This window comes from Trachemys scripta, chromosome 19 (assembly GCF_013100865.1).
Source record: "Trachemys scripta elegans isolate TJP31775 chromosome 19, CAS_Tse_1.0, whole genome shotgun sequence".
NCBI classification, from domain to species: domain Eukaryota; kingdom Metazoa; phylum Chordata; order Testudines; family Emydidae; genus Trachemys; species Trachemys scripta.
Window position 1 is genome coordinate 9241775 of NC_048316.1, and position 27611 is coordinate 9269385.

The window sequence follows — 27611 nt, forward strand, 5'->3', positions numbered from 1 at the left end:
CTTCTTCCCAGTGTAATGTAACTAGTCGCGGCCAGAACCAGGGTTAGAATGCAAGGGTCCCCGGTTCCCAGTTGTCCGCTCCTTCCACTAGACCGCACTGCCTCTAGAATACAAAGGAGCTACAGAAAGTAGATTCAGCTCCTGTCTCAGCCATTCGTTTTCCAAGCGTGTGTGCCTTTCTTTTTTCTGTAGGAGAACTACCAGTCTGTTTACAACTGGCAGTACATCCACTGCCTGTACTTCTGGTGTCGGGTCCTGAGCACCATCTACCCCAGCGAGATTATGGAGCCGTTAATTTACCCTCTGACCCAGGTCATCATTGGCTGCATTAAGTAAGTAGGCATGGATAGTTATCCCCCCACCCTTATAAAACACTAGGCTCTGATTTCCCATCTGACAGATGTGGGCCATATAGTCACATAGGGGATGGGCAGGAGGGTGTATATAGATTTTAACCCTTTGTTGTAGTGGACTGTTCTGTTGCATACTGGAGGGCTGCTCTCGTGAGCTGTGATTTATAGAAATCACTTGCTGCTATGTTGCTTGAACTTACTATGAGGCTTTATCAAGCTACTTTTGTTTCCATTAACTGAGATCAATGGTACAATCACATCTGTGGCCTAGTGGCTAAAGCACTGGATTGGGACTTAGGAGACCCGAGTTCTGTTCTGGGCTCAGCCACTGGTTTGCTGGGAGACCTTGGGTAAGTCACTTCACTGCTCTGTGCCTTGGTTTCCCCATCTGTAAAATGGGCATATTATTACCTCCTTTGTAACGCATTTTGAGATTGTCAGACGCAAAGGGCTATCTATGAGCTAGGTATTATTGTTAGTATTATTTATTAGGTTAGCAAGCAGCTTCAGGACAGGGGGCAGGGGAAGGTGACATGGAGCAGACAGGGAGGAGTGGGTGGCCCCAGTATTAGAGGCATTTTTTGGACCCGTTAACCAGAAGGACTGGCACAGTCGCTTCTCCACTAGCAGCTGACATTTAAAAAGCCTCCAGAGAAATCCAGCCCCTCTGCTTTCAGACGTACCCACGCACCTGTGCTGAGCTAGGCCTTGTCTGTGCTCGGCCTTAGCACCAGTCCAACAACCACCACAACAGCTCTGCAAACACTTCAGTGCTGGAAAGGAAAACTGTGACTTGCAGTGGCAGAGCCAGCGTGAGCATCTCCCCTTGGGGTTCACATTGGGGCACCCGTGAACAGACGGCACCTAAGAATAAGTGACGACGAACAGAACAGCTGATACCAGCACCACTGCACTTCCCACCGAGCGCCTGCATTCGTAGACCTGTTGTGATTGCTCATTTGAAAAGAAACCAAAGCAGCCCAGTCCCTTATTGAAATGAGTAACCTGGGCCTTAGTCCAACCCGCGTCCTTTTAACCCGAGCAGGGAGTGAGCAGTAATTTTGCTCTGTCCTGTTTTTGTAACGGGCTAGCCTGCGACCTGGAGCTTCGGGAGCCCCTTTCACTTCTGTAACTTACCCTTGCCTCTTCACTTGTAAAACGGTCCCCACGCTACAGCAGGCTCTTGTGTGGATAGTTCTTACCCCTCTACCCCCCGTCCCCTCACCATATGGGCAGTGTATCCTAGTGGCTAGAGCACTGGACCAGGGCTTGGAAGACCTGGGTTCTATTCCTGGCTCTGCTGGGTGAGCTTGGGTAAGTTGCTTCCCCTCTCTGTGCCAGATGGGGGTCATGACACTGACCATATGTGTCCAGTGCTCTGAGAGGCACTGATGAAAAGCACAGTAGAAGAGCTGGGGGGTATTGCTGCTGCTGGTCTATACTGTGGCATGTGTCTCTGGCAACCTGGAGCCCAATTCTGTAAGATCTCCTATGCCTTTTGTGAGGGGCGCAGCACCTTCCGCTGCCATTGAAACCACTTAGCAAGCTGAGGCTCCACCTAGAGGCCAGCCTGCTACTCTGCGGTCCCTAACCCGAGCTCCCCACACCTCTTGCACTGCAGCAGCAGCTAACCATTGCAAGCCCCAGCACTGTGCCCAATCTTGCTGGATCAGCAGAGATGCTTGGAGACAGGAAATTGAGGTAATCAAAACGGAGCTAGCTTGGTTTCTCCCTGCATCAGAGCCTCGGCAGGAAGGTGGAAGCAATGTTTGCCAAATAGTAGCTAGCAAAATCGATGGGGAAAGTTATTCTCTTGTCCAGCTTCTCGGAGAGTAGACAGTGGAGGGTGACATGAATTGCATTCTCCCAGCATTGTGTTGTGTTTATGTTTGCGCTTTTCATACACTCCAGGCACGCTGCAAAGCAGCGTTAATGCAGGGACTTCAGAAGCAGAAGGGAAAGCGCTTACAGGCTTACAGCGGCACACACAGGGTCGGGCGTTAGAGCAAGTTTCTAGAAGAAGAGGGCATTGTGTGGTGGCTGGAACAGCTGATGTCTTTAATTTCCACCAGGGCAGATGGGCTCTTGGGGTCATGCCTTATCGGAAGGGTTCCTCTTTGAACAACATAATGTTCCCTTAATAGCATCAACGCTAGGTACATGCTGAAGTCCTGCTATGGTACGTAAGCCTTGGCTGCTACTGCCTTTGTAAGGATTATGTCTACGCTCCGGCACTGCAGCGGTGCTGGGAGAAGCCTGTTAGAAGTCAGTGGGAGTCATTCCATTGACTTCTGTGGGCGCTGATTGGATCAGGACCATAAACTCTCTATCGTGGTCACATCATCCACTGCTGAAATGCAGCCGCTTCTGGGGTAGAACCCAGCAGCAGCATAAGAGCGCACAGCCACTTCAAACAGGACGCGGAGAGCACAGCCAACCCCTGGATTATCGGAATGATGAGCCTGTTCCTTAGAACGATAGGGTTAGAAGGGACTGCAAGGGTCAGCTAGTCTAACCCCCTGCCCAGAGGCAGGATTTGTTGTGTCTAAACCATCCAAGACCGATGGCTCTCCGGCCTCCTCCTGAATCTGAAACTCTTCTTATCCAGGCTCTGATTGTCTAGAGGTGTTGGATGTCCCTGAGCCATTTTGGGTCATCCCTTTCTTTGTACTGTCGCCTATTGAAAGGACAGTAGACTTGGAGGAAGTCTAGTCTAATGACCCGGGTTAACCTTGGTGTCTGGGTCTGATTTCAGTGCTGCCCCCTTTTCATGTGTAAAGAGTGTCTTGGGGCCCTCGGGGTGCCTGAGAAGTTAAGTTTTCTATCTGCAGAAGTGTTCTGCCAGGAGCACAGCGTCCCCTAGCTTGGGTAGTGGCATTTTTTTTTTTTTTAATTGACTTGAAGGAAAGATTGTCACTGACAACCCTTCCCACAACACTGTGCCCGCATCCACTTACTGGCCCCGGCCAGTCTAGCAGTGTGACGGAGCAGGGAGCAGGGCAGATTTGACCTGGGAATGTTGCAGGGGGGTTACATTGGGGGTGGGGGACTTCCCTTGAAGGAAGCTACCTGAGCCAGGAGTGGGGTTGGGAGAAGTGACCCCTTCTGGCCGGGAGACTGAACAAAGGAGAGGAGGAGCAGAGGGGAGCGGGGAGAAAGCTGCTGGAGGAGTTTTTAGTTTCAGTTTGGGCTGCGGGGTGCAACGCAGGGAACCCCAAGCTGGGGTATAAGCTCCCTAAACCCCCCAGAAGGACTTGATTGAGGGGTTCTGGTTATACCTACACGCTCTGCTTGGGACTGTGTTCCTGTCATCTAATAAACCTTCTGTTTTACTGGCTGGCTGAGAGTCACGGTGAATTGCAGGAAGAGGGGTGCAGGGTCCTGACTCCCCCACACTCCGTGACAAGTGGAGCTTATCGACTCTGATGCCTCGTGGCCTTGTTGCACTGAGAACTGTGTCCCACAGGTCAGCCCGTAGGCAAAAATCCAGTGCGGGAAATAAACCCATTAAAAACAATGCAGTGCCTAGGAGGGCTCGTGCGTGAAAATGCGAACACACTCTCTCAGCTATCCCATTACAGGAATAGGCTTCTAGCTCCCGTGCAGAAAGGGAGAAGGTGAATTGAGAGCCACAGGGTTTCTATACCCTGGCTTGGGGCCCTCTTGCTCTGATTGTCTGCGTGTCGTGTGCTTGTGCATCCTGACGTGCAAACAGCCTCTTCTTTATTTGCACACCTTGTCCTGGGCCGAGCAGCGACAGCAGGCGGCAGCGTTGCTATGGCACTGGGGTTTTATTCCCAAAGGTGAGAGAGCTCCTTTTATTTCCCTGGAGAAGAGCGAGCTATCCATGCGCAAACACCTGAATGGGTCCGTTCATTACCGCGGCTCAGAGCTGAGCTGCTGTCATAGGGGGATTGAAGCCTTGTTGACTTGGGAGCTTCTGAGTGTAATTAGCCTCTGATCTTTTTCTTTTATTCACACGCCAATGAAAAACCTGGTTGTGTGACGGGAGAACTTGGGGGGCATGGTGACTATTTGCCTACTTCCAGCAGACAGGCAGAATGGGCCAAATTCAACCCTGATGCAACTCTGCTGAAGTCGGAGGAGTCACACCAACGATAAATTTGCACCACTGCTTTTTGCAGTTCATCTTGGGATCTCTTTTAAATCTGAGCAACTGTGAGGTCAGCAAGGTGGGGTAATCAGTTAATAATAATAATAATAATAATTATGTAGTAGAGACTGCAGGGCCCAACTGAGATCAAGGCCCAGTTGTGCAAGGCCCTGTACAGACAAAATAGGAGACGGTTCCTGCCCTAAAGAGCGTACAGGGGAAACAGACAAAACAGACCCAGGGTGGGAGGAAGGAAGGATTGCCCTCCTCACAGAGAGATGGAGTCACTCGCTTAAGGTCACACTGGGAATCGGTGGCAGAGTCAGGAATCAAACCTTAACTACGGATAAGGTACATGTACCCTGCATGATGCTTTCAGCAGCCTATAGACCACGTACGTGCATAGCCCAGCCTCCACGGATATAAATATCAGGGTAGCTGGTGAAGCACGGCTTAGACACGTGTGACGGGTGCGTGTGTGCACGCGAGTACATAACCTACTCACCGAAGCCACGCTTCCCCGTCTGCACTGCTCTTAGCAGCATTGTGTGCTGCCGCTGGAGCCTTCCCCAGCCCCAGGGAAAGACTCCAGTGGCAGGGAAGGAGCCTTTCCCTGTTACCTCCCCTCTGCCAGAGCCTTTCACTTGCGCTGCACTTTGCTGTGTGGACGCAACCTGCTACGTCAGGCCTGCACAACATGCGGCCTGGGGGCCTCATGCGGCCTGCGTGGGCTCACTGTGCGGCCTGTGGGGGGTGAGTAGGTGGGCTCACTGGGGTGAGTAGGCAAGCGGCAGGTGAGGGAGGGGGGCTGAGCAGGCGGGCAGTGGCGGGGGGGGAGGGGGGGAGCGGGAGGGGGCGGGGGGTAGCTGCGGCCCGTGGAGGGGGGCGGGTGGGCCGGCCGGGGAGGGGGGCTGAGGAGGCGAGCGGGCAGGCCGTGGCGGGGGTGCAGGTGAGCTGGTGGCGGGGGAGGGGGGTTGAGGAGGCAAGCGGTGAGTTGGTGGCTGACCTGGTCCACTGATCTGGTCTGGCTCCCATCTCCTCTCCAAGGGTTGCAGCTATCTGGAGGTGCTTGCCTTCCATGCCCTCCTCATTCGCACCTCATTCATTCAACAGGGCAATTGATTACAAAGGGGGGGGGGGAATCTTATTCTACTTCTAGCAAAAAGACATTTTTCTTTTACCTCAATTATACTACCTTAGGAGCCCGCTATAACATATTACAAAGGTTCAATACCGCTGTTTTGGTGGGGCAGCACTGGGGAAGGAGGATTTGTTTCCGTGGGGCGGTCAGCACTGATGGGTGTGTGTTTCGACGGCGCTGGGGAGGGTTGTTTCCACGGGGAGGGCGGCGCTGGGGTGTGTGTGTGTTGTGTTTCGAGGGGGCTGGACGGCGCTGGGGTTGGTGGGGCCGGGGGGGTTTCCGCCCTAAGCTGTTTTCTTTGGAGTAATATGACCCTCGCCGTTTTACGAGTTGTGCAGGCCTGTGCTACGTGCTCTCTACGCGCGGCTGACGCTGGTGTGTAGCGCTGTTGTAGCTGTAGTTAGGTACTTTCCTGACTTCACTGTCGATATTTGGATTCTGTGGGTATTTGGCAGCATCTGGGCTTGAAGAAGTGTGACCTCTTTCTTTTCTGCTGAGAACTTGACTCTCTCTCCCTCTCCTACCCTCCCAGTTTGGGAAGGAAAAAAAGTACCCTGTGCTTTGAAACTGCTGGCAATCATGGGCAGGCGATGACTTTCTGAAACTGGTGATCTCTGAAATCTTGTGAGCGCCGTAACCAGATTCTCAGCTCTCCAATGCCATCCAGCTGGTCTCAGAGCTCCCAGGGGTGATGAAGATAAACAGGTTTAAATAATTGTCAGGATTCTCCCGCTCCCCCGCCATCCCTCCCAAGTGTCCCATTGCTGTGGCAGCGTTTTGATTGTCCTGCAGACAAGCCTAGGCAGTTTTCCACCTGTCTGGGCAGATAAATCCGCTGTCTGGGGCCACAGAAAGGTGAATTTGGAAAGTCCCGGGGAGAGTGGCAAACAGAATTTGCTGGCATGTGTGATGTGCAGAGCCTCCTGGCGCACCATGCAGTGACCACGTAACGAGAGCAATGATGGTTTGGGACTGCATCCGGAAATGGGCTTTTGGGTGGAGAGAGCCGAGAACAGATCCTGCATTCGGTCCCTTGGTGAGCAAGCCAGTGGTACATCCAGGCTGGGGTGTAAGGGAGGATGGATGCTGTCAGCAAAGCTGCGTGAAAGAGAGCGAAGGCAGTGTGGTAAATCATGGGGTCTCCTCCTTAGTCCCCTTGCTGCAGTTCCAACTGCTGGGCAGAGGGCGCCCGGCTGCCTTTTTGGAGCAGTGGTAGCAGAGCAGAAATGAAGCCCAAGGATCTGTCGGGACCAGTGAGAAGTGCCAAGGGCCTGCAAAACGTTCAGGAGGGACCAGGCTCCTGCATGCTTCTCTGTCCGCCCTCCCACCCCCTTCCTTATGGGTAACACACGCACTGGTTGGATTCCCACGTGGGCGGTTGAGTTATTTCTCCTCGCTGTAACTTGCCGTAGGCATCTTAAATCAGCATCTCAATCAGTGGAGAAATGCAGCTACTGAACGCTGTATGTTTAGGGGTAGGGGCTCTCCAGGGAGTGGGGGAGGGGAACGATGCAGTCCATTTAGCTTTCGCAGGGTTTTGTATCTTTTACTCTCTCTCAAATGTAGGGCCAGATCCTCAGCTGGTGTAAGTCGGCATAGCTCGTTTGGTGGCACTTTGCCCCATTGCATCAGCTAAGGATCTGGCCTTAGGGTCTTTAAAAGAAGAGGATTGATTACACCTGCTCCCCTTTCCTTACACGCTTGCTCCCAGGGGCATGGAATAGTGCTAGGGGGAATGTGCAGAGGAAAGCGTGAAGTTACGTTCGCCCAAATGCTCATCAGCTCCTTGGGGTGGTTTTATTTTTAAAGCCATTGTACTGCAAGGAAAGCGTTTCAGTTATTGCCCATTTCTCCATCCCTGGCTCTTTAGTGAATAAAACCTTGTCTTGTGGGGAAATGACACCCTATCAGCTTGGCGTTCTTCTGGGTAGGGTCAGTCTGTCGAGTTAGAGCCGCTGAGGGTTTAATCTCATTAAACCTTGCTCAGCCTGGGGAAAAGAAGGCTGCCAAGAACACTGGTGATGGCTTAGATACACCTGAGCAGGTCCCTGTGCCATCTGGGAGCATCGGCTGAGCTAGCGCAAAGGGGAGTTTAACATGTTTGAAGGGCCATGATATATCCCCCAGAGTGGGGGCCACTTGCGTCTGGGATGGATAAAGCGACAGAGTCCAGTGGCACCTTATAGACTAACAGATGTATTGGAGCATAAGCTTTCGTGGGTGAATACCCACTTCGTCAGATGAACGGGGTATTCATCAGACGAAGTGGGTATTCGCCCACAAAAGCTTATGCTCCAATACATCTGTTAGTCTATAAGGTGCCACCGGACTCTTCGTTGCTTTTTACAGATCATGGCTACCCCTCTGATACTGGTGGCTATGAGCAGGCGTCCTTGCAGGAGGCAGGGAGTACAGTCCGTCTTTACTCTGGTATTGTTCTGTGTTTGTCATACTCAGCGTTGGGGGATTCATGCTGCACCTCTCCTGGAACCTTAAATATGTTCTGATCTTGGTTCGGCTGGTTGTTCATGGGCATATCTTGAAACTAGCGTAGCACAGGAGCAAATAAAATAATGCCGAAAACCTGGAGAAAATAATTTCCTCCTTTTATTTATTTTCCTTCTACCAGAGGGTGGCGCTTTCTTCCTGCAAAAGTGCTGGTGGACAGAGACAAATGGGGGGGAGGGAGGGGGCAGTCGGTGTGCAGTTCCTTCCGCTACACCACCTCATTACAGGAGGGGACTGGGGAGAAATTACCATCCGTCGAAGCCTTATTGCTCCAGGCGGGGACCAAGGCAGAATTTAAAATGTGCTTAAACAAGATAACTAGTAGCAGAGGGCTGCCTGCTAACATCAGAATTAGCTCCCCCGTTTTCTTATTCCCTCCACTAGCCCCTCTCCGGTGTATAAAACGCATTAAAAATGTATTTAGAAGGATGCATTGGAGAAATGGACCCAGCGCAGCTTGAACTTACACGTGATTGGGAGCAGATGGGATCCAGCGCAGGGAAAGCGGGGGGTTGGACGGGGAGAGGCGATGCCGGCCCAGCTGCAAGGGGGGAGAGGACCTGGTCTGCTGGGGGCGTCCCATGGGATTGCTTACATCGCTTCTGCAAATAAAGAGCTAAGAGGGCGTAGTGGGTCTGGCTGGGCTGGGGATCTTCAGACACTGGAACATAGGGAGAAGTTTGCTCCATTGGAGCTCCTCCAATTCCTTCTGCTGTCTCAGGCGCCTCTTCCTGCCCTCCCTCCTCCACCCCCCCCCGGTCATTTTGGGGCACCCCCCATTTGTGTGCAGCTTTCAGCTTACCCTGGGCCTGCCCAGTGCTACCTCCTTTGGGGCCCTTCCAGCACATTGAATAAACGCCAAGCTCCGCCAGGCTGTGTGTGTTAGAGGGCAGGAGTGCCCCTTTCCATGGAGATGCCGTGGCATCTCGGGAACAGCCCGCCGCTTGGCTGGGCTTAGACTGATATTGGAGGGGGCTTCCTGCTGCCTTCCCCCTCCCCCCCGGTCAGGCAGATTGCGGCGACCCAGCAGCGTAACAGGAGTTGCAGCGAGTGAAAATAATCCTGGTCAGGCTGTCAGTTTCCTGCCGTGCCAGGCCCCGGGCGCTGGCTGCCCGGGAGAAGCTGGGCAGGCGTTCAGAGGTGGGGGAAGGTTAGGGAGCGCTCCCCTTCGCAATGGGAAGCATGAACTAGACGCCTGGCTGGGCCTTCGAGGGACTAGCCAGCCCTCCCCCACCCACCCCAGCGTGGTCTGGGGCCCTGCTGCGTTTCTCATTCCGCTTCCGTCCCAGCCATCGGGAGGTTAGGCTGATTGCCGCTCCGCAGAGCACTCTGAAATTAATGGCCTGGGTTTACAATAAATCTATACCTTTAACAGGTTTATCCCTCGATCAATTAATTCCTGAGGAAGGCTTTCGTCATCTCCAGCGGTGCCAGCATGCGGGTGCAAAGTAGATTTATTTCCATAATGGATCCAGTGATAATTATTTCACTATTTGGTGGAAGGGGGGAGGGGGAGAAGGGAGTGATTTATGTCGCCCGGTGATGCAGATTCTCTCTGCTGCATTGCCCGGGGGGGTCTCTCTTTTGGGGGTTCACCTCTCAGAAGCAAAGCTGTTCTCCGGGAACCGCATTAAAAAGCACCTTTCTTAGCGCTAAAAGCATCAGTATTTGGTGCAGTTCATAGCAAGTGACTTCCTCCATTGGGCTGGTGGATCAGAGGCCTCAGCCTAGCAATGAAAGCAGAGGGGGCCCAGAGTCGCTTTCTTTATTCCCGGCTCTGCCCCCCACGCGTGTTGTGGGCTGAGTCGTGCCTCTTCTCTGTGGCCCCCACCTATAAAATGGGGCTGCTGTGGGAGCTGGGGTTCCTGAGATAAGCACTAATGAGTTACGAATTGAGATGGGCCAGAATTGAGATGGGACCATTAGCTGCCTAGTTCAGTTTCCTTAGCCATAAGCCCTGCGCTGCCTCTATTGAGACCACCAGGGCTGGGGAGGCTAATTATAACCGTGGCTTTTGTGATTGTACATTACAGGGCATGCACTTACCGATGCCAACCGCAGCCCTCGTTTCCCCAGAGGTGGTGGGAGGACTCTGTCCTGGAATAGTAGTAGGTGATGGTAATAAGGGGGAATATTTCCCATGGTGCCCTGGTGGTCCATTGAAGAGCAGTATTGACTGGTTCTGAGCAGAGCCCTGAGTGTCCCTTTTCTACCTTTTCAGCTCTGGTTTGGTAGGCTGGGGGGGGATGATGGTATTAGGGACAGCAGCAGCTGAAGAAGGTACGTTGATAACGTGGGATTGCCTAGAACGGTGACTTTCAACCCTTTTTCATGTGCGGACCCTAAAAAATTTCCAGTGACGGTGCGGACCCCTTTGGAAATCTTAGATATAGTCTGCAGACCCCCCAGGGGTCCGTGGGCCACTGGTTGAAAACCACCGACCTAGAAGGAGGAAACTGAGGAGTTGGGATCCTGGTCGCAAGAACTCAGGGTGTTCAAATGAGCGAGGAGCTGAAATCCTTGTGTTATCTGCTGGCGTAGCTCATCATATCAGGTCTCCCTCTATGGGCCACCCTGAGCAGCTCGAACAGCCTCCTAGTCAGAGCAAAAACAATTTGCCTTTTCAGCTCAAGTGGGAGAGGCCTGTGTCTTTAGCCCTGAAGACTGTAGGTTTGATTCCCCAGTAACCTTCCCTCTGTTTCCTCTCCAGGTTGGTGCCCACGGCTCGTTTCTACCCCTTGCGGATGCACTGCGTCAGGGCCCTTACGCTGCTTTCTGAGAACACCCGGACCTTCATCCCGGTTCTGCCCTTCATCCTGGAGGTAAATCAGTTCCTGTTCATCTAACAGCAACAAACAAAAGCTGTCTAAACAACTCCTCCCCCCCCCGCCCCGGCATCTGCAAATGGCTGCTAACTCTGCACACTTCCTCGGCTCCTTGCAGCCCCGCCAAGCAGCGTCATATACCCTGGGTCCCATCGTTGATAAATAGGGTTGAGTTTTCACCATCTACATTGCAGCTTAGGGGGCTGCCTTGACTGTCAAGACCCAAGGGGCACAAAGCATCTCCGTGACAGCTTCCAAACGGGAATGAGCCCTTCCCCAGACGATGCAGAGTTGGGGATGCACTGTACTGCATGGCTTGCTGCTGCTCTGCTGGTAACACTGGGCCGTCCTTGAAGAATTCTTACTGTTTCTCCCCTTTGCAGGGCCCGCCCCCACCCCCAGCAAACTCTGCCTATTGTGTTTCTGAAAGGCATTGTTGGTAACGAGGCTGCGGGTGTCCCGTTCATAGATTATAAAACCAGAAGGGACCGTTGTGATCATTTAGGCTGACCTCCTGCATAGCACCAGCCTGAACTAATTCCCGTTTGAAACCGCCAGTGATGGAGAAATCCACCACAGTCCTTGGTAAATGGTGCCAATGCGTAATTGTAGCCTTGTGCCCCACTGTTGTCGCCTTGTTCCACTGGACTTGCATCGTCTGGTCTGTCCAAGATGCCCCATCCAACACGTTGGGGATGTAACATCACATTTGTCTCTTGCTCTTTGAGATAGGTTTAAGTTGCAAAGCCTGGATCTGGGTTCCAGCTTTCCCAAAATGTGGGGTGGAAGGGTATATGAATTCAGGGGGTTGGCTCTTTCTTGGAGCCAAAATGGGGGTTGAAAGGCCCAGGAGTTTATTGCTGAAATCCAGTTGCGCTTTTTATATTAAGGACACATTTATGCATAGCTTATACTTGATTAATAGGTGTTTAACTCTTATAGGGTCCAGCAGATTAATAGGTGGCTTATAACTACCTACAGCACCTTTGAGCAATGTGCTTATAACCATGTGTAACACATTCTACTTGTGCTGGCTGTGGGTTTGCAACACGCCACTGCACATTCCCCCTTTGTGAGCTATTTAGAAATGTGTAACCTTAACATTAAGTGTGATCATTAGTCCACACCCCAGACACTTGGTGTGAACAATCGCTTGTGTTAGTGATGTTCCGTCTAAAAGTTCATATGCAGAATTCTGCTTCCGTCACATGTGTTTTTTTTCTCAGCTGGGCATAGATATTGGCTTGTGACTAACCACGCTGGCCGCTAGATACCATTGGATGCATCACAGGAATGCAACCGCAATAACAATGAACCCAAACTAACCGAAGGGAGAACTTGAGTTTGGGTAACTCTTGCATCTGCACTTAAAGTAGCTACAAGAGGAGACGTCAGCTTTGTTCTCAGCTCTGGGCTCTTGTGCTCGGGGCCCTCTACGGACAAGAGAGCGGGTGGTGGCCTGGGGCGAGAGAAGCCTTTGTGTTAAGGCAATCGAGAACAGCGGTTCCAATGGGAGGGGCGGTGTCGATCGGCTCCTCCCTAGCGGTCTTTGAATGGGCGCTCTGTGCGTATGCTGGGGCAGAACTGTCAGCCCTGGAGACTGAAGGCCACTGTCCACAGAATAAGCCCAACAAAGGTAGTGTCAGGCCAAGCGTCTCCCATGTGCTGCCACAGCCTGGGCTGCAGGGGCCACCTGGAGGTGTGGGAGGGGGCTTCGCTCTCCATGGTGCAGACAGGCCTTGCATCTCCAGGCTGCTGCAAGGGGCCCAGATAGCACCAGCGTTGCGGGTGGTTTCTGTGGCAGTGACCTGAACTGAACCTGCCAAATTGCTTTCACCTAGGCCCACTGAATCTCCCTGGGGTGGATGGCCATGGGTTTGGGATGCTACTGCCACAGGGTTTTCTTCCCAGTCCCCTGAGCCCAAGGAAGGATGCTCTGGTGGTTCAGGCTCTGGAACGAACCTCGGGAGAGCCATGTTCGATTCCCGGCTCTGCTACGGAGTCCTCATGCTGCATAATTTATCTATAACTCAGTACCTGCACCTGTAAAATGGGGGCCATAGTCCTACCTTTTGTCTAGTTAGATTGTAAACTCTTAGGGGCAGGCTCACTGTGTGCGTACTGCCCCGAACGTGGCGGGGGGGGGGGCCTGGTCTCGGTGCATACAGCCCCAAGCACGGCGGGGGCCTAGTCTCGGTTGGATTGCCTAGGCAATGCCGTAATATGTATAATTAATGAGCCACCTATTCCTCAGTGAAAAAGAAAAAAACATCCCGAGCAACTGCCCAAAAAGTTATACTTCAAAAAAAAGCCCGTTAGACCTAAAGGCTTCTTAAAATAGCTGCCTGCAAGCAAAGTCTGTTCTTAGCTGCCCCCCTCCCCACCCCCCGGGGTGGAGCGGGACCGGCAAACGGTCAGTGCCTCACACCATCCCTCGCACTGTTCCTAGCAAAAAGCGCCCCCTCCCTTCCCACAGACCTAACGAACCGGCCCCTCTTCCCCCAAGCCTGGCTGCGCTCCGCCGCTGTGAAAGAGCGAGCGCGCTCCAGGGGTGGGGGGAGAGCCCCGGTGGTCAGCGCGTGAGGAGGAAGAGGGAGAGGCTGGAGAAGGATGAGGCTTTTCAAACAAACAAGCTGTGGGCTTGTTGCTAATCGGGTTCTGTTGAAGCAAAAGCTCTTGAGGTTTCATGTTGTTGTAAACGTCCTTCGCAAACCACATCCTCTCAGCCGGTGGAAACCAGGGCCGTTTATAACTCTGCTCCGACCCCCCACTTCCCCCACCGCTCCCTGGCTCGGGTGGGCTGTTGGGTTCTTCGCCGCTTTCCTTCCTCTTGCCGTCTGTTCTTTGGAGCCGCTGCCAGCCCTGTGGCGCGATAGGGGCATCTCCCCATGGTGCTGCGTGGTGGTTTTTGCTTTTCTCAGGCTCTGGGAGATAGTGTTCCCCTCCCCCACGCACCCCGTGTCCCGTCGTCCCGCCCCCGCTGCCGCCGCCACCACCACTTCGGTGGCAAGCTCTGTATCAGGCCCTACCCAGACGTTACCGCGCTGCACGCTGAACTTCCTCCTGGCTTCCGCAAGCCTGCGACCACATCCGATGTTGGGGGCGGGGGGGGGGGGGGGGGATGTATGCATGCACTGCTCAGGCTTAGCCCATCCAGGGGGGCAGTGTTTGGTGGGGGGTGTTATTTGTGTGCTTATTTCAAAATGCTGCCTTTCCCGTGAAAACATAAGATGATTGGAATGCAGCAAACCTCTCTGATCTCTCAGCAGCATCAGATACTCCATCGAGTCTCCAAGAGCTGTCCTTTTAGTCTCTTCACACCTCGATACTCCTCTGTCCCTTGTCGTGGTAGTATCCGAGCACCATACGATCCCGAACACCTTTGCCTTCACGACACTTCCCATCCCTTGTGAGGTAGGGAGGTGTTATCCCTGTTGTACAGAGGAAGAAACTGAGGCACAGAGCGGTTAAGTGACTTGCCTAGGGTCACACCGGGTGGTTTGTGGCAGAGCTGGGAAATGAATCCAGCTTTCCTGAGTTCCAATCCAGTTCCTTAGCGACGAGACCATCCTTGTAGGCCCTCAGCTTCACCTGTGACTTAGCTGGTCTGGCGTGAGGTCATGTGGGTGCCCCCTGCAAACCTCCAATCACACTCCAGGGTGCCAAGATCCATTTTAAGCCCAGCTTCCATAGCAGGGCAGATGGGAGGTCCCCGAGGGTCTGTAGATACCAAGGGCTAGCTCTGGAGTTCATTACTTCATTTTTTTGTGCCCACTCTCCCTATGTGCTAGTGAACGCCCCATGCATGGGCTTTGACGCTGCCCGTGCCTTTTGGAGCAGTTTCTGCATGGCACCAGAAATCAGATTCTCTGGAGCATGGTGTGTGTTGTTTTTTGGTGGTGGTTTTTTATTGTTTTTTGTTTGTTTTTGTTTTGTTTTTTTTGGTGAGAAGTGAAAATGCCAATTTCCCCTGCATGCAGTCAAGGAAATCCAGCACTCGCTGCCTCCCCCGCCCCTGTCACCGCCAAGCCTTCCAGAGATGGCAGATTGAATGTTTGCACGATTCCTTTAGGCACAGGAATTCCCCAAGCCCCTGCCTCTGTAAATGAGACCTGGCTCCCTGATTCATCTTGACAAGGGCTTCTGCTCCCCGGTGCAGGCAACCCGACGGCTCCTCTCCTTCTCTGCTCTCCAGGAGGGGGAGGGAGGGAAGCCTTCCAAAATTACCTCTTAGGGGGAAGGGTGGGGAAAGGAGGAATCTGAGAAGGGGGGGCAGCTTTTTGGATTCTTCCCCGCTTACAGGCCATGAGATCCCGATGCCTTTTTGGTGCTTCCCTTGTTTGGTGACAGGCGTTAGTTTTTGCAGCGGGCGAATTGGTGGCTCAACCGCTGGAAGGCAAGTGTGGGTAAACAAGGTGGAAATCTCCCCATGGGAAGTCTTGGTATGCCAATTTAAATGTAGCTGCTCCTCAGCGGGGGCAGGGGGGGGCGCCACGGGCTAACCCTGACATGCTTAGAAAGGCAGGAGTTTTTTCACTCCGCTGACACTTAAAACGGTGAGGATCTCGTCTCAGGTTTGCAGTGTGCTATGGTGGGAATCTACGGGGCCTCCAGACGCCCTGTCGGTGGGTGTGGGGGAGAGGGGGTCGGTTCTGTCTGCAAGGATATCCGGCGATGCAGGGGTCATTTGAGCAATGAGAATGCTGGGTATATGTGGAACTTGAAGCACTTCTCCAAAGACATGGGCACCATTGTTGCTGCTACGCAGCTAGGGAAACTGAGTCACAGAGCAGGGACGTGCCTTGCCCGAGGTTACCCATGGAGGGTACATGCTCCAGGTTTCCTGACTCCCTGGCCCTATCCGCTGCCAGCACAGCAGCGTGCTAGGTGTCCTCTGGAATAAGTTTGTCTTCGGTCCCGTTCCCGGCAGACAGGTGTCTGTTTGTGGGGATACAGACAAGGTCCTTGCCCGGCAGAGCTTATAATGGGAGAGGTGGTCGTAGGCATGTGAGAGAAGCCCCCGCAGGAGCCTATGCTCCTGGACTGGGGCTGGGGGCTGGCCGGGGGGAGGGAAGGTGAGCCTCATTCTGGACAGCGGCCCGTAGGATGACTGGCTGGAGTTAGCTGGCCTGTGCAGAGCCCAAAGGTGAAGGTAATGGCAGGGATTGCTGTGGGGTGGTGCTGGCATTGAGTACCGTATGTATTTGTGTATAAGAGGGACCCTAGATGTAGAAATGAGTGACCCTGTATATAAGCCAGATGGTCCACGCCTGCTGCCTGAGGTTGCCACATCCTTTCCTCTGGCCAACAGATGTTATCCCGACTTCAGCCAGATCGTTGGCCTCTGAGTCTTCTGGCCCTCTGGTCCCCCCATCCCCCGTTGTGTTCTCTCCAGCCTGCCCCAAGGTGTCTACACTTCGCCCCTCCCTCCCAGCCCTGTCACTAGCCTCTGTCCCTTCGCCTGGCCAATGCTCGTATCGTCTCCCCGGCCCCTCTGGCGAGTGCCTCAAAACGTCTGCTTACATTTCCCCTCCCTGCCGCCGGCATGTACGGTCCCACAAAGCCCGACGCCTTCCGCTTTCATGTGTCTGACCGAGGGGATCGATACTGCTGTTTCGGCCAAAGAAATAATTGTGCATAACGAGGTTTGTAGCATCGATTCCCTGGAGAGGGGCTCTTTGTTTTCACAAGCCACCGAGCTCAGCCCTCCCTCCCCGATAACCTGGCCTGACAAATCAAATGCAAAGAATCGATCGCTGACTGCGCGATTTTCTGGCCTGCGGGCAGCTCTGTGACCTGGACCCTCTTGTTCCAGCACCCAGAGTCCTCTGCCCTCACTTGCAATGCTGGTTGGGTGCTGGGGCGTCCCTGGGGCGATGCGCTCCCATGGCTGGGCGCAGAGCAGGAACAGTCAGAGGATGCATGGTGCTTGAGCGCAGCCTCGGGGTGTGGTGTTTAAGAGGTAGGGAATCCCCAAGGCGGAGGAGAAGACCCTGCAGCAAAATATTCTCAGGCTGCTAAATATGGGCACCTGAGCTGGATGGCTCCTTCCCCAACATTGCCTGTCCTATCAGGCTGGGAGTGACTGAAAGTTACCACCTGTGGCCTGCCCTGGCTGAAATCAGACCTCTTGCCAGGGGACAAATATCCACCTCCCCAAACTGTCTCTCGCTGGCTGACTCTGCAGAGATGCCAAGGGTCCATGGGGGAGTGAGCTGTCCCCTTACTCCTGGGCGGAGCAGCTCTCAGGCAGGGCAGAGGCATGTGGCGGGCAACCAGGCACTACTGACCCCTGTCCCTGGGGGCTGACATCGGCCCCTTTCAATGGCACAACCCCGTCCCATAGAAGAACCCATGTACAGTGTGCTGAGTAGAACGTGGCTATCGGGGCAGGGCAGCCCCCACCCAGCGCCTGCTCAGGGATGCAGAAAAGATTCCTGGGCCAGCTGTTCGGTTTCTAGTGGATTTCAGCTAACAGCAAAGTCTCGTCTTGCTGAGCGTGACCTTTCCGGGAAGCTTAGAATAGAGATTCTTGTTGATCCCTCTTCCCCTCCTCCCGCAAAGCTGGGAAGTGTGGGCTTGGACCTTGATTACAGTGGCTAAAGTTTTACAGCTCTTCTCAATTAAAACCAAACGTCTGATGCCACCGCAGACATCTGCCGTTCTAAAAATGCCCCTCTTTTAAACCAAGGCCCAGAGCCTGCCGTTCTGATGGTACACGTTCGTGCACTGGGGTTCTGGACGAGCTGCCGGAGCTCTCCTGTTTTGATCTCCGACTGTGCGGCCACTGCTCTGTGCCTGAAAAGGGACAGGTTTTCCCCAGGTATCTAACGGGTGGATCCAGATGTAGCCCTGGAGAATAATCTGCACTTTCTCCCTTGTTTCAAGGCCAGGATGTGATGGACACAGTATCCTCTGCTGATGAAGGGTGGCTGGTGAAATGTACCGACTGGTCTTTCTGCTCCTTAGGAAAAGTTGGGATGATGTTTCAGTGGGAAAAAAAGATGATAGATGTGGGTTGTCGTTAATGAGCATGTGCTAAACACAGCCCTAAGTCCTGCTGTCGGTAAAGAAGCCCATTCGTGTAAGGGACCACTGGAAAGTATTCTTGGGCTGTGTTTTGTTTGACCTCAGGAGTAAGCTTCTGGTTTCTCGCGTCGCTGCATAAGGGTGGGGTTTCGTCGGACAGCATGTTTCTGTAGCATCTTTCACGCACAGGTCTTCAGAGCTTTAGCCAAAGGAGTTGTTTGATCCCGGACTTGCTCTGCAATCTGCCAAGGACATGAATAGGATACTTAGGAAGAAATGAAGGCTAGTGGTTAGAGCAGGGGAATGGGGGGTGGGGGATTCAAGATTTCTGGGGTGTATTTGCAGTTCTGCCACTGACTTTGTATGACCTTGGTTTAGTCACTTACTCTCTGCCTCAGTTTACCCATCTGTGCAGTAGTGGATAATCCTTCCCTGCCTTGGAGGAGCATCACCAGGCTTTCTCTGTAAAGCAGTTTACGCTCACCCAGGCTCAGCGCTGCACTGTTGAAGGCAATGGGAGTTTTGCAAGTGACGTCAGCCGATCTGGGACCTGGCCTGTAGGCCTTTCAGCGAGGCTGTGGTCTTGTTAGTTTCTCTCTCTTTCTCTCTCTCTCTCTCTCTCTGCCCGCTGCAAGTTTTATCATTTTTACACCGGATTTTCTTCTGTTGCAGATTTTCCAGCAAGTGGATTTCAATAAGAAGCCAGGCCGCATGAGTGCCAAGCCCATTAACTTCGCAGTCATCTTGAAGCTGTCCAATGCTAACCTGCAGGAGAAGGCTTTCCGGGTATGTGGACACTCCTTCCCTGTCACATGGAACCTCCCTCCCTCTGCTTTCCACCCCAGGGTTCATGCTTTATGCCCAGTACAGAGTGAGCGAAACCGATCCCTGGGCAGCTCCTTTGAAGTCAGCGCGGTTGCGCCTGGGGTGGATTTTGTAAGGGGTTAATTTCCCCATCTAGATGCCTCTAGATTCCACATGGTGTTTGTACCCAGTTCAGCTGGGGTGACGGAGGCACAAGAAGGCACGCGCAGTGCGTCCGGTGTCATCTCTTGGGGTGGCTTATTCTGTGATCGTCACATGGGCCCATCTCACGTCCTAGCATCCCCATCCGTTTCTCTTCCATCCACAGGACCCCGGGTGGCCCAGAGCCTGGCCCCAGAGAGCTCAGGGCCCTGGCAGAGTGCAGGCAGCTTGGGATTTGGTTTTTATCTGATTTCTTTTTCCTTCCACCCTCCTTACCCAGGATGGCCTCATCGAGCAGCTGTATGACCTGACGCTCGAATATCTCCACGGCCAAGCCCACAGCATCGGATTCCCAGAGCTGACCCTGCCAATTATCATTCAAGTAAGGCGCTTTCCTGTGCCTGGGCATGCGAATTTGGGGCGGGCTTGAAATGGCGCTGGTAGGAGGGGGTCTCTCTTTTCTCCCAGTGGTGATTTCCCTTGGCATTTCTCCAGATGTTTTAGGCCCTGGTTTCACTCAGGGGCTGTGGGCGGAGGGAAATCTCAAGGCAGCAGGAGGATGAGGGTGGGCGAGGAAGTGGTTCTGTATTTCACTTCTCCCCTGGGAGACGTGGGAGCGGTACAAAGGGGCATCTAATTACTGCAGATGTGTCCTCGTGACTGATGAATGCAGGTTGGCTCTGGGCGCTCTAGCTCTGTCCAAATTGCAGCACGGGTGTGCGTTTCCCAGAACGGGCGTGAGTTGGTAGCCGTGCCTCGTAAGGTGACGTGCTTCCCTGCCCCACAGCCCCTCACACATCCACTGCAAGATGGGGCTGTCTCCTCCAGCCCTTCCCCTGAACCAGTGCTCTTTCCCCTCATTCACCCACCACAAAATAACACATACGCCCCTTTCCCCTCACACATGCAGCAGGACTTACGGTTCCTCCCCAGGGCCCCTTACGCCCGTGCCACGAAGCAGTATTCTTTCCTGGTCCCTTGGCAAACAAGCCTGCTTTGCTCCTCCCTGCCCTCTGGCGCACTGCCCTGCCTTCTGATCAGTGTCGCCCGTGTGGGTTTGTATGTGTTCACTGATACCTGGCACAGCTGGGGAGCCGGATGGCTTGTATTTAGGTAGCAGTGGGTCACTGGTTTTCAACAGATAAATTTAGCTCCTAGCTCAGTGAACGTGTTGCTCTCTCTCCATTCCCCCCGGACTCCCTTTTTTAACTCCCTGTTGATGGGTGGCGTATGGGAACTGGCTTAGGTTTGCTGCCCTCACATTGCTCAGTACTGTTAGCATCTTTGCTCCGCTTAGACGCCATTGACTAGTGGGTGACCATGCACCTGGTTGCTATGACACCTCTGGCTGATCTGGCAGTGACTTCTCAGCGTGGGAACCGTTGGCTGTTTGGGAGGTGTATCTGCTCCTTGCTGCAGTGTTGCTGACCCTGGCACACGGTCGTGGGCTGGGTGCCTGCAGTCTGGGCTGGCCCTTACCTAGCTGCCCCTGGGAGACGCGAGGTGATGGGCTCTTCTGTGCTAGGAGCGCAGCTCCCGTGCTCGCTCCAGTGTGTTCATTTACTGATCAACAAGAGACGCATGAAAGCGTTTGCTCCCTGCGTCATTTCCAGCAGCTGCTGAGGGCATCAAAGCCATCAGGAGCCGGTGTTGTGGCGGGAATGGAGCGTGTCCCGCAGCCCTCTGGCACTGAGCGTCCTGTAGCTTCCAGACACCCCACATCCTAGCCTGCCTTTCTGCAGATAATTAGTGCTGTGTGTGCAGTGTGGTGCGACAAGCTCCCGGATAGAACAGCCTGTTGATTTCCTGCGTGGCCACCGCTGACCATGGCCTTGGGGTGTCTGCTGGGCCCTGGCGTTGGGTTTGCATTCCCAAAAGCTGAGGTCCCGGGAGGCAGGCCGTGTCCCTGGGACACCTCCACTCGGTGATTAAAAATCCCTCCGTCCTGACGCTTGGAGCTCACCTCCTCCTAATGCTTTGGCGCTGGGGCCGGATTCCTGCTGGCAGAGGGCGGGTTCTGCAGCTGCCGGTCCGTGGCTTTGGGAGAAGCTCGGCTGAACCGGCTCCAAACGGAACTTGACAGCCCGGAAAGCAGGAAGCGCGAGGGCAGATCAAAGGGAAGTGGAGCCAGCAGGATGGAGGGGGTTGAAAGGCTTCTCTTCTGCCCAGCGCCTTGGGAGTGACCGGGGGAGGCTGCTGGTTGGCGGCGAGGGTTAAGCGCCCTTCTGAGGAGGTGCCGGTCTGGCTGCCTCTGCGCACGCCCTGCTGTCTGGTTCTCAGACTAGAATCCGAACTGACTTTAGAGGAGGCCGCGTGTCCCCTCGCTAGCTCTCTGCCAGAGGGAAAGCACCAGACAGCATGAGCACGGGAAAAGAGGACAGCCACCAGAATGAGGGGCGGGGGACAGGCAGGGGAGGGTATCCTCTCTGGCTAGGCAGAAGGGCAGGAACTGTGGATGGTCCTTGCCACGTGCCGCTCCAGCTGCCTTCCTTTCTGCTCTCGCTTCTTTGTTTTTGGGGTGGCAGGCTGGGGTTGGGTTGGTTTGCCTGGAACACACAAGCCCAGCTGCTTCAAATCATTTATAGCTCCCTGCATCGTTTCCAGTAAGGAGAATGGGTTTTTTTTTTTTTTTTGCTGTGGTCTCCGCTGGTGTAAACCATTGGCGTGGCAGACTGACAGAATCAATCCTGCTAATCACAGGGCTGCTTAGCCGGGGGCTAGTGCGAGATGTCGCTTGTCTCTCACTCTCACACGCACCCCCTGGCTTCCCGTGTTCTGGGAAGATACAACTGTGTGATTTGGCAAAGGGGAGACGCGCACACACATACACACTCACCCACTCTCTCCCTTCTCGCTGTCTGCTCCAGCCTTCTGGGTTGTCTCCGTCTTTTAACGCGGGAGCCGGAGCTGGAGTGAGATCTCATTACCTCTCGTTAATATCCGAGGCGGATAGCAGGGGAGCAGGGAGGGGGTGGGATGGCGGGGAAGGGAGCGAACAAGCCGCGCTGAACTGCACGGATAGGGCTTGAGATTCGGCAGGATTTCTGGCGACACGTCGGCCGCGAAAGAAAAAGGATAATGTACATCGCACCGGATGAAATGGATCTTGAGCTGCAGCTGGGGGGATCCAGTGAGATAAATAAAATGACAAATGCATCCCTGGGTGAAGATAAATATGCAGCACCTATAAAGATACATATTTTAGGAGAAGTTGGGGGGGATTTGAGCAGCGGAAAAACAGCTTTACTGACCGGTTTTTAAACACCTCTATAGGGAGAGGGCAGGCAATGTATAGTAACCCTGTGGTTTCGGCGGTTGAAGGAGAACCTAGGATGGGGGGTAGAGCACAGGGGTGCAGCGGAGGGAGCTGCTCTGGGGTGATGGGAGAGGATTCACCATGTGAGTTGCAAACTTGAGCCAGTGACTGGCTCTTCCTGCAGTGCTGTGTGAGCTGCCCGCGGTGGGGGACATCAGCACAGAGCAGGTGTGTCGCCTCTCGGTCACAGGGGTACCTGCCTCCCGAGTGATCCAGTTTGTGGGACGGACAGGGACACCTCCCTCCCCATTTTTCTTGTCCTCACGCAGGACTTCTAAACACCGAGTCGAGTTAGTCAGTCGGAGACTTATGATCTGTTCCGGTAACATCTGCAGCCCCCAGCCGAGATCAAGGTGCCATTGCATGTGGCACTGTACGTACATAGAGAGAGAGAGAGAGACAATCCCCTCTCCAAAGATAGCCAAAACAAAGGGTCAGAGGGGAGACTGAGGCACAGAGTGACTAAGTGACTTGCCCAAGGTCATGCACACAATCTATAGCGAAACCAACAACTGAACCCAGATCTCGAGTCCAGTGCCTGAACCTCAAGCCTCTCTCTCCTCTCAGCCCGTCCTCCTCCTCAGTTCTAGCAGTTCCCCAACTACCTAGTGGATCAGGGTGAGGTGGGAGTGGCTGTTGCAGTCCTGCCTTTGGGGCACTGCGCCACTCTGAATAACGAGTGTGTGAAGTCAAAGTAAAACAAGCCTCTGCCCCACGCCCATGTGTGTTTCAGAGCTGTTAGTGGGGCACTGGAGTACGTTGTCCCTTCACGCTGCTTTACCAGTTCCAAGCTCTCCCTGAACATTAACTGATCTAACCCTCCCAACACCCCCCGTTGCGTTAGGCAGGTACAGAATGAGCCTCATTTTACGGATGGGGAAACGGAGGCAGGGAAGTTGTGTGACTTTCCCGCGGCCCCTCAGAGAGTCAGGGGCAGAACTGGAGCTAGAACTCCGGTCTCTTGACCGCCCTTTCCTTGCTCTCACTGCTAGCCCCTGCCGACTCTTGGCTCAGAGGGTTCAGGTTAGCGAGGCACATGCACTGCACGGGGAAGCGACCCGCTGGTCTTTCACCCTCTGCTTTGGATTCCTTGACAGTTAGCCATTTGTCTGCCCTGGCGGGGTTTCTCTTTGCGTGTGGCTCTGGCTGGGAGCCTGCCTTGGAGAGCTACTCTCCGCCAAGGGCGGGAGCATTTGGCAAGCAATGTAATGTACCTGGGAGGAAATCTACTTGTCAGTCTATCCACCCTGCTTCTGCAGCCCTTTGCCAGCAGGGACACCCAATGCTGCCTCGGCTTTGCTCGGGGGGGGCGGGGGGGGGGGGGAGAGGGCAGAGTTGAGCCGTAAAAGAATGGGTGCAGAGCCATGGGGGGACTGGTTGGGATTGGGAGCCGGGATGGAGGGGTGTTTAAGGATGAGGCTGCAGGCGAAAAACACATTTCGATCTGGTTGGAATAAAATACCCTCATTGTCTAGTGAAACCGAAGTTTGTTTCCTGGCCAGAGGGAGGCCAGGGCAGCTCCTCGGTGACTGGGAGGGTCTCTGTGCAGGCCGGCGGCAGCGTCTGTGGTTTTCTGAGCTGTGCTGGCTGGGAGCCCAAGGGTTCCACATAAGGCATCAGGTCCAAGAGGAAATAATCGGCTGGTTGGAGGCCTCCCAGCAGCCCACAGAGAGGTTCATTTTGCAGATGTTGTGGGGAGGGCGTGTGGGGTTTGCACTCGGGAAAAGTGAGAGGCATTGGCTGGAATTGGGGGCGGAGCAGTCGGGTCCTGTGCAGATGACTCTTCCGGATGCAGCTCAATCCTGACCCCCCCCCCCCCTTGGAATTCCAGTTCTGCCCCTCCCCAGCTCTGCCAATGCCCCTCTGTCTGCCCCTCCTCCTTGGTAGTCCAGTTCTGGTCTCCCCTCTATCTGCCCCCCCGGTATTCCACTCCTGCCTCTTGCTTGAGCAGGGACCAGCAGTGTTGTGATTATAGGGCAGCTGGAAGCTCTGGTTTCAGGCCACGGAGGTGTTTCCAGCCTGATAGTTAGATGAGCTGTGATAAGGGATGCCAGGAGCGATCTCTGAGCAAGGCGGTTTAAGTTGACCTCAGTGCTGACATCCGGTGCATTGGTCCATCTGTTACGCTCCTGCTAGCCTGGCATGACGAGGATGAAGCACCATGGCAGCGGAGATGGGTAACAGCTGGGCCGTGGCTGTGAACAGAGGGAACGAGGAGCCCTTTGCTGCCTTTCTCCAGGGGAGACGGCTTTGTTTGTGGGATCAGTTAATGGAAACTATTACAAGTCGTTCATTTTCTGCCTTTCTCCCCTTCCTTTCTTCTCGCTCCAGCTCAAATCTTTCCTGAAGGAATGCAAGATCGCCAACTACTGCAAAGCGATCCGGCAGCTCCTGGAGAAGTTGCAGGAAAATTCTGCCTACGTCGCCAGTAGGCGTCAGAAAGCCACCTTCGGTGTGGCCAGCAGGGAGGCTGTGGTGAGTCGGCGACTTGGATTTCGGTTTCCTGGAAAGACAGTCTGACTCCGCGGTGGGGGTTGAGACTGTGGCAGCGGGAGGAGGGGCGAGGTCATGGAACTGGGCATGCCCGGGGTGGGTTGGACGTTTGCAAAACACCGTGGGCTGAGCTGGGCTCTTGAGCTGTAGCTGGCGAAATTCCCCGGCCGACAGCATCATGGAAAACATAGTCCCTAAATTACACCCGTTGTTCTGGATCACCAGAAAGATGTGTGCTCCTATTAGGAACGCTCCTTTTCAGTGGTCCCCGTCTGGGCCTTCTCCTGTGGAAGTCTCTTGCAGCTCGCCTGGCCCACTTCAGATCTGTGGAGGCCACCAGATGAGTGACAACTGGAGGAGGGGACCTCACCTCCTATCTAGGAGCTTTGCTGACTCCAGTTGAGGTGGGGGGGGGGATAATACTTTTGTCGCTCAGCTGATTTGCAGCACTTTGTCATTGTAAAACGAGTGCCCTGGTTAGATTTTCCTTGTTCGCCTGGAGATGGGACTCTAAGATCAGTGCCAAGCAATAAGCTTCAGGCTGAGAGCAGGACTTCTGGGCGTTGTGCCTCCACGGCTGCTGGCCGATGGGCTCTGGGACGTTTCCCCTCCCTGCAGCCCGAGCCGTTGCGCGTCGACATCTCTACACGTTTGATGCTGAGGAAAGCCGCCAAGGCCTGGAGGAGCCAGTTTGCACTGGATTGTTCTGCTTTAAACCTTGGGGGCAGAGGGGAAGGGGAGCAGGTGCCTGAGATGTCAGAGGCCCTCCCCGCGCATTGTGGGGAATTGATCCCGGTGCAGGCAGTAGCTGCCGAGGGAATGCGCGGGGGGCTTTGGCCTCTGGGCTGTGGCTGCATTGAGGGGTTTTCTTTACAAATAAAAGACTGCTAGTGGGGACGATAAGGCCCAGGAAGGCCCAGGAAGGGGGCGGGGCTGATGGTTCCGAAGGGGCTTTGAGAGGCCTCGCTTTGCTCCCACAGGAGGAGCTGGGATTTTTACCATTAGCTTCAGTGGGTCAGGTGTCGCCTGCCTCTGCACAGAGCTGGCCCGGCACAGATGAGCTTCCCTTCCAGGCACGAGAAGGGTGTTTGTTTCCTGGGGCTGTTCTAGCTCCGTCCTCCCTGCTCGGACGTCCAACAAGGGAGTGGCTAGAACCGGTGGTGGTGATGGTCAGTTTTCTTCTAAGTGGGCACTTGTCCGTTGGGAACTGGACTGAGACCCACCTGGCTCATTTCTTACAGGCCACCGGGCAGCCATTGGGCGGTGGCGGCTTCCCGTGGCGGCTGGGCTGGATTTGAACCATCGGCTAGTGATCAGAAGCTCCCTGGCTCATTTCTCACCCAATCTTTCTTTCTCGTGCCTTTTAATGTGGGCCTGGCTTAGAAGAGCAGCCCGTACAGCAGTTCTGTGAGTCTCTTCTGGTGGATTCTCTGGAACGTGAAGTCTTTAAATCATGTGTTGAGGACGTCAGTAACTCAGTCAGAGGTTAGGGATCTATTACAGGAGTGGGTGGGTGAGGTTCTGTGGCCTGCGATGTGCTGGAGGTCAGATGAGATGATTACCACGGTCCCTTCTCCCTTAGAGTCTATGAGGCCAGGAGCGGGGCTGTGAGAAAGAGATGGACTCTTTCTGGGCTGTGGGGTGAAATTCCCTCCTATCTTGGCTTGACCAAGACTGACACCTGCTTTGCATGATTGTGGAAGAGGATGGGGAGGTGGAAATTCTATTCCATCATCATCTTACCCTCGAATTCTCTGGCTTCCCTACACTGACCTCTTCTTAGAATGGTTCTTGGCTGTGTGGTGTTGGAGATGCTGCCTCCCAGCATCTCTCCCCTTGGCCTGTAGCCTGTCTGTTCCAAGCTAGGCCCCCGGAGAGAGGGGAAAGAGGAGAGAGCATGGCCAGGGAATTCAGCTCAACGCTGCTTCCCTCATGCTGAAGCCATTAATTTTTATTTCTCTCTTGCTTGGGCCAGACCCTCTCCTGGGACCCATTCACTGCTGAGTCCTGGAGCATTTGAAACCCAGCTCCGAATCCAGACTCTCAGTTGCTGTCCCATTAACAGATTTTTGTGTGCTGTTGCGTTGGGCGTCTGAGGTGGGATCTTTCCCTTCCAGGCAAGGAAGGAGAGGTGAAAATATTTCGTCCTCCAGAAGAGCCCGTGGGGTCGGAGTGAGCTGGCTTTTGCCACTCTGCGCCGATGGGAATTGGCTGAAGCTCTGCGTTGGGAAAGGCTCCACCTGTTAGCGCTGGGCATGGAGCAGGAGTTCCACTGCAGACAAATTTATCTTCAGATGCTCAGCTGCGTGGACTGCAGGGAAATTATCCTTTCAAATCCTGGTGTATCAGCGCCAGGCCGCAGCAGCGTTGTTCTGGGATTAAGGGGCTGATGGAACTGGTTTTGAAGTGACTTAAGTATTCTTTGGTTCTATAAATGCCGTTCTGGATCGGACTGTCTTGCCAAAGGGATTAGGTTTCCCATCTGGAGCAAGGCTTTTTTCATTTTATTTTTTCCCCCTGTCGATGCCGTGACCACCCACCCGCTCTGCAGAGGCGGAGATTTCAGCCTCTGGGGCTCTCAGCGAGGTGCGGGGCCGGGTAAGATCATTCGCTGAATAAAAAGGGTTTCCAGCAACTATGCAATTATCTGCTCGCTCCCAGCAGCTCAGGCTGCAGCCCCGTTTATCAGAACAAGATAATTAATTTTAACACTTAGTTGCCTGCACAGCTCCTGTTTTATATATCGCACCTGCAGTGGCTGGCTGCAGAAAGGGACAAGAGTCAGTCTGGGCTGACCCCCAAAGTGCAGCGGCACATGGGCTGCACTGGGAAGGGTGGGGGAGCGCTGGATTGCCATGCAAGCTTC

The 27611-nt window shown here is 54.1% G+C and overlaps 1 protein-coding gene across 1 annotated transcript in view; it reads left to right on the forward strand.

The window, feature by feature from the left end:
• NOC2L (NOC2 like nucleolar associated transcriptional repressor) overlaps positions 1-27611 on the forward strand; it is an 83983-nt gene that overhangs the window by 20051 nt on the left and 36321 nt on the right. The window contains exons 11-15 of the mRNA XM_034753612.1: positions 193-332; positions 10827-10938; positions 18643-18756; positions 19217-19318; positions 24584-24727. Of these exons, the coding sequence (XP_034609503.1) occupies positions 193-332; positions 10827-10938; positions 18643-18756; positions 19217-19318; positions 24584-24727 (612 nt within the window). The remainder of the gene's footprint in view (positions 1-192; positions 333-10826; positions 10939-18642; positions 18757-19216; positions 19319-24583; positions 24728-27611) is intronic.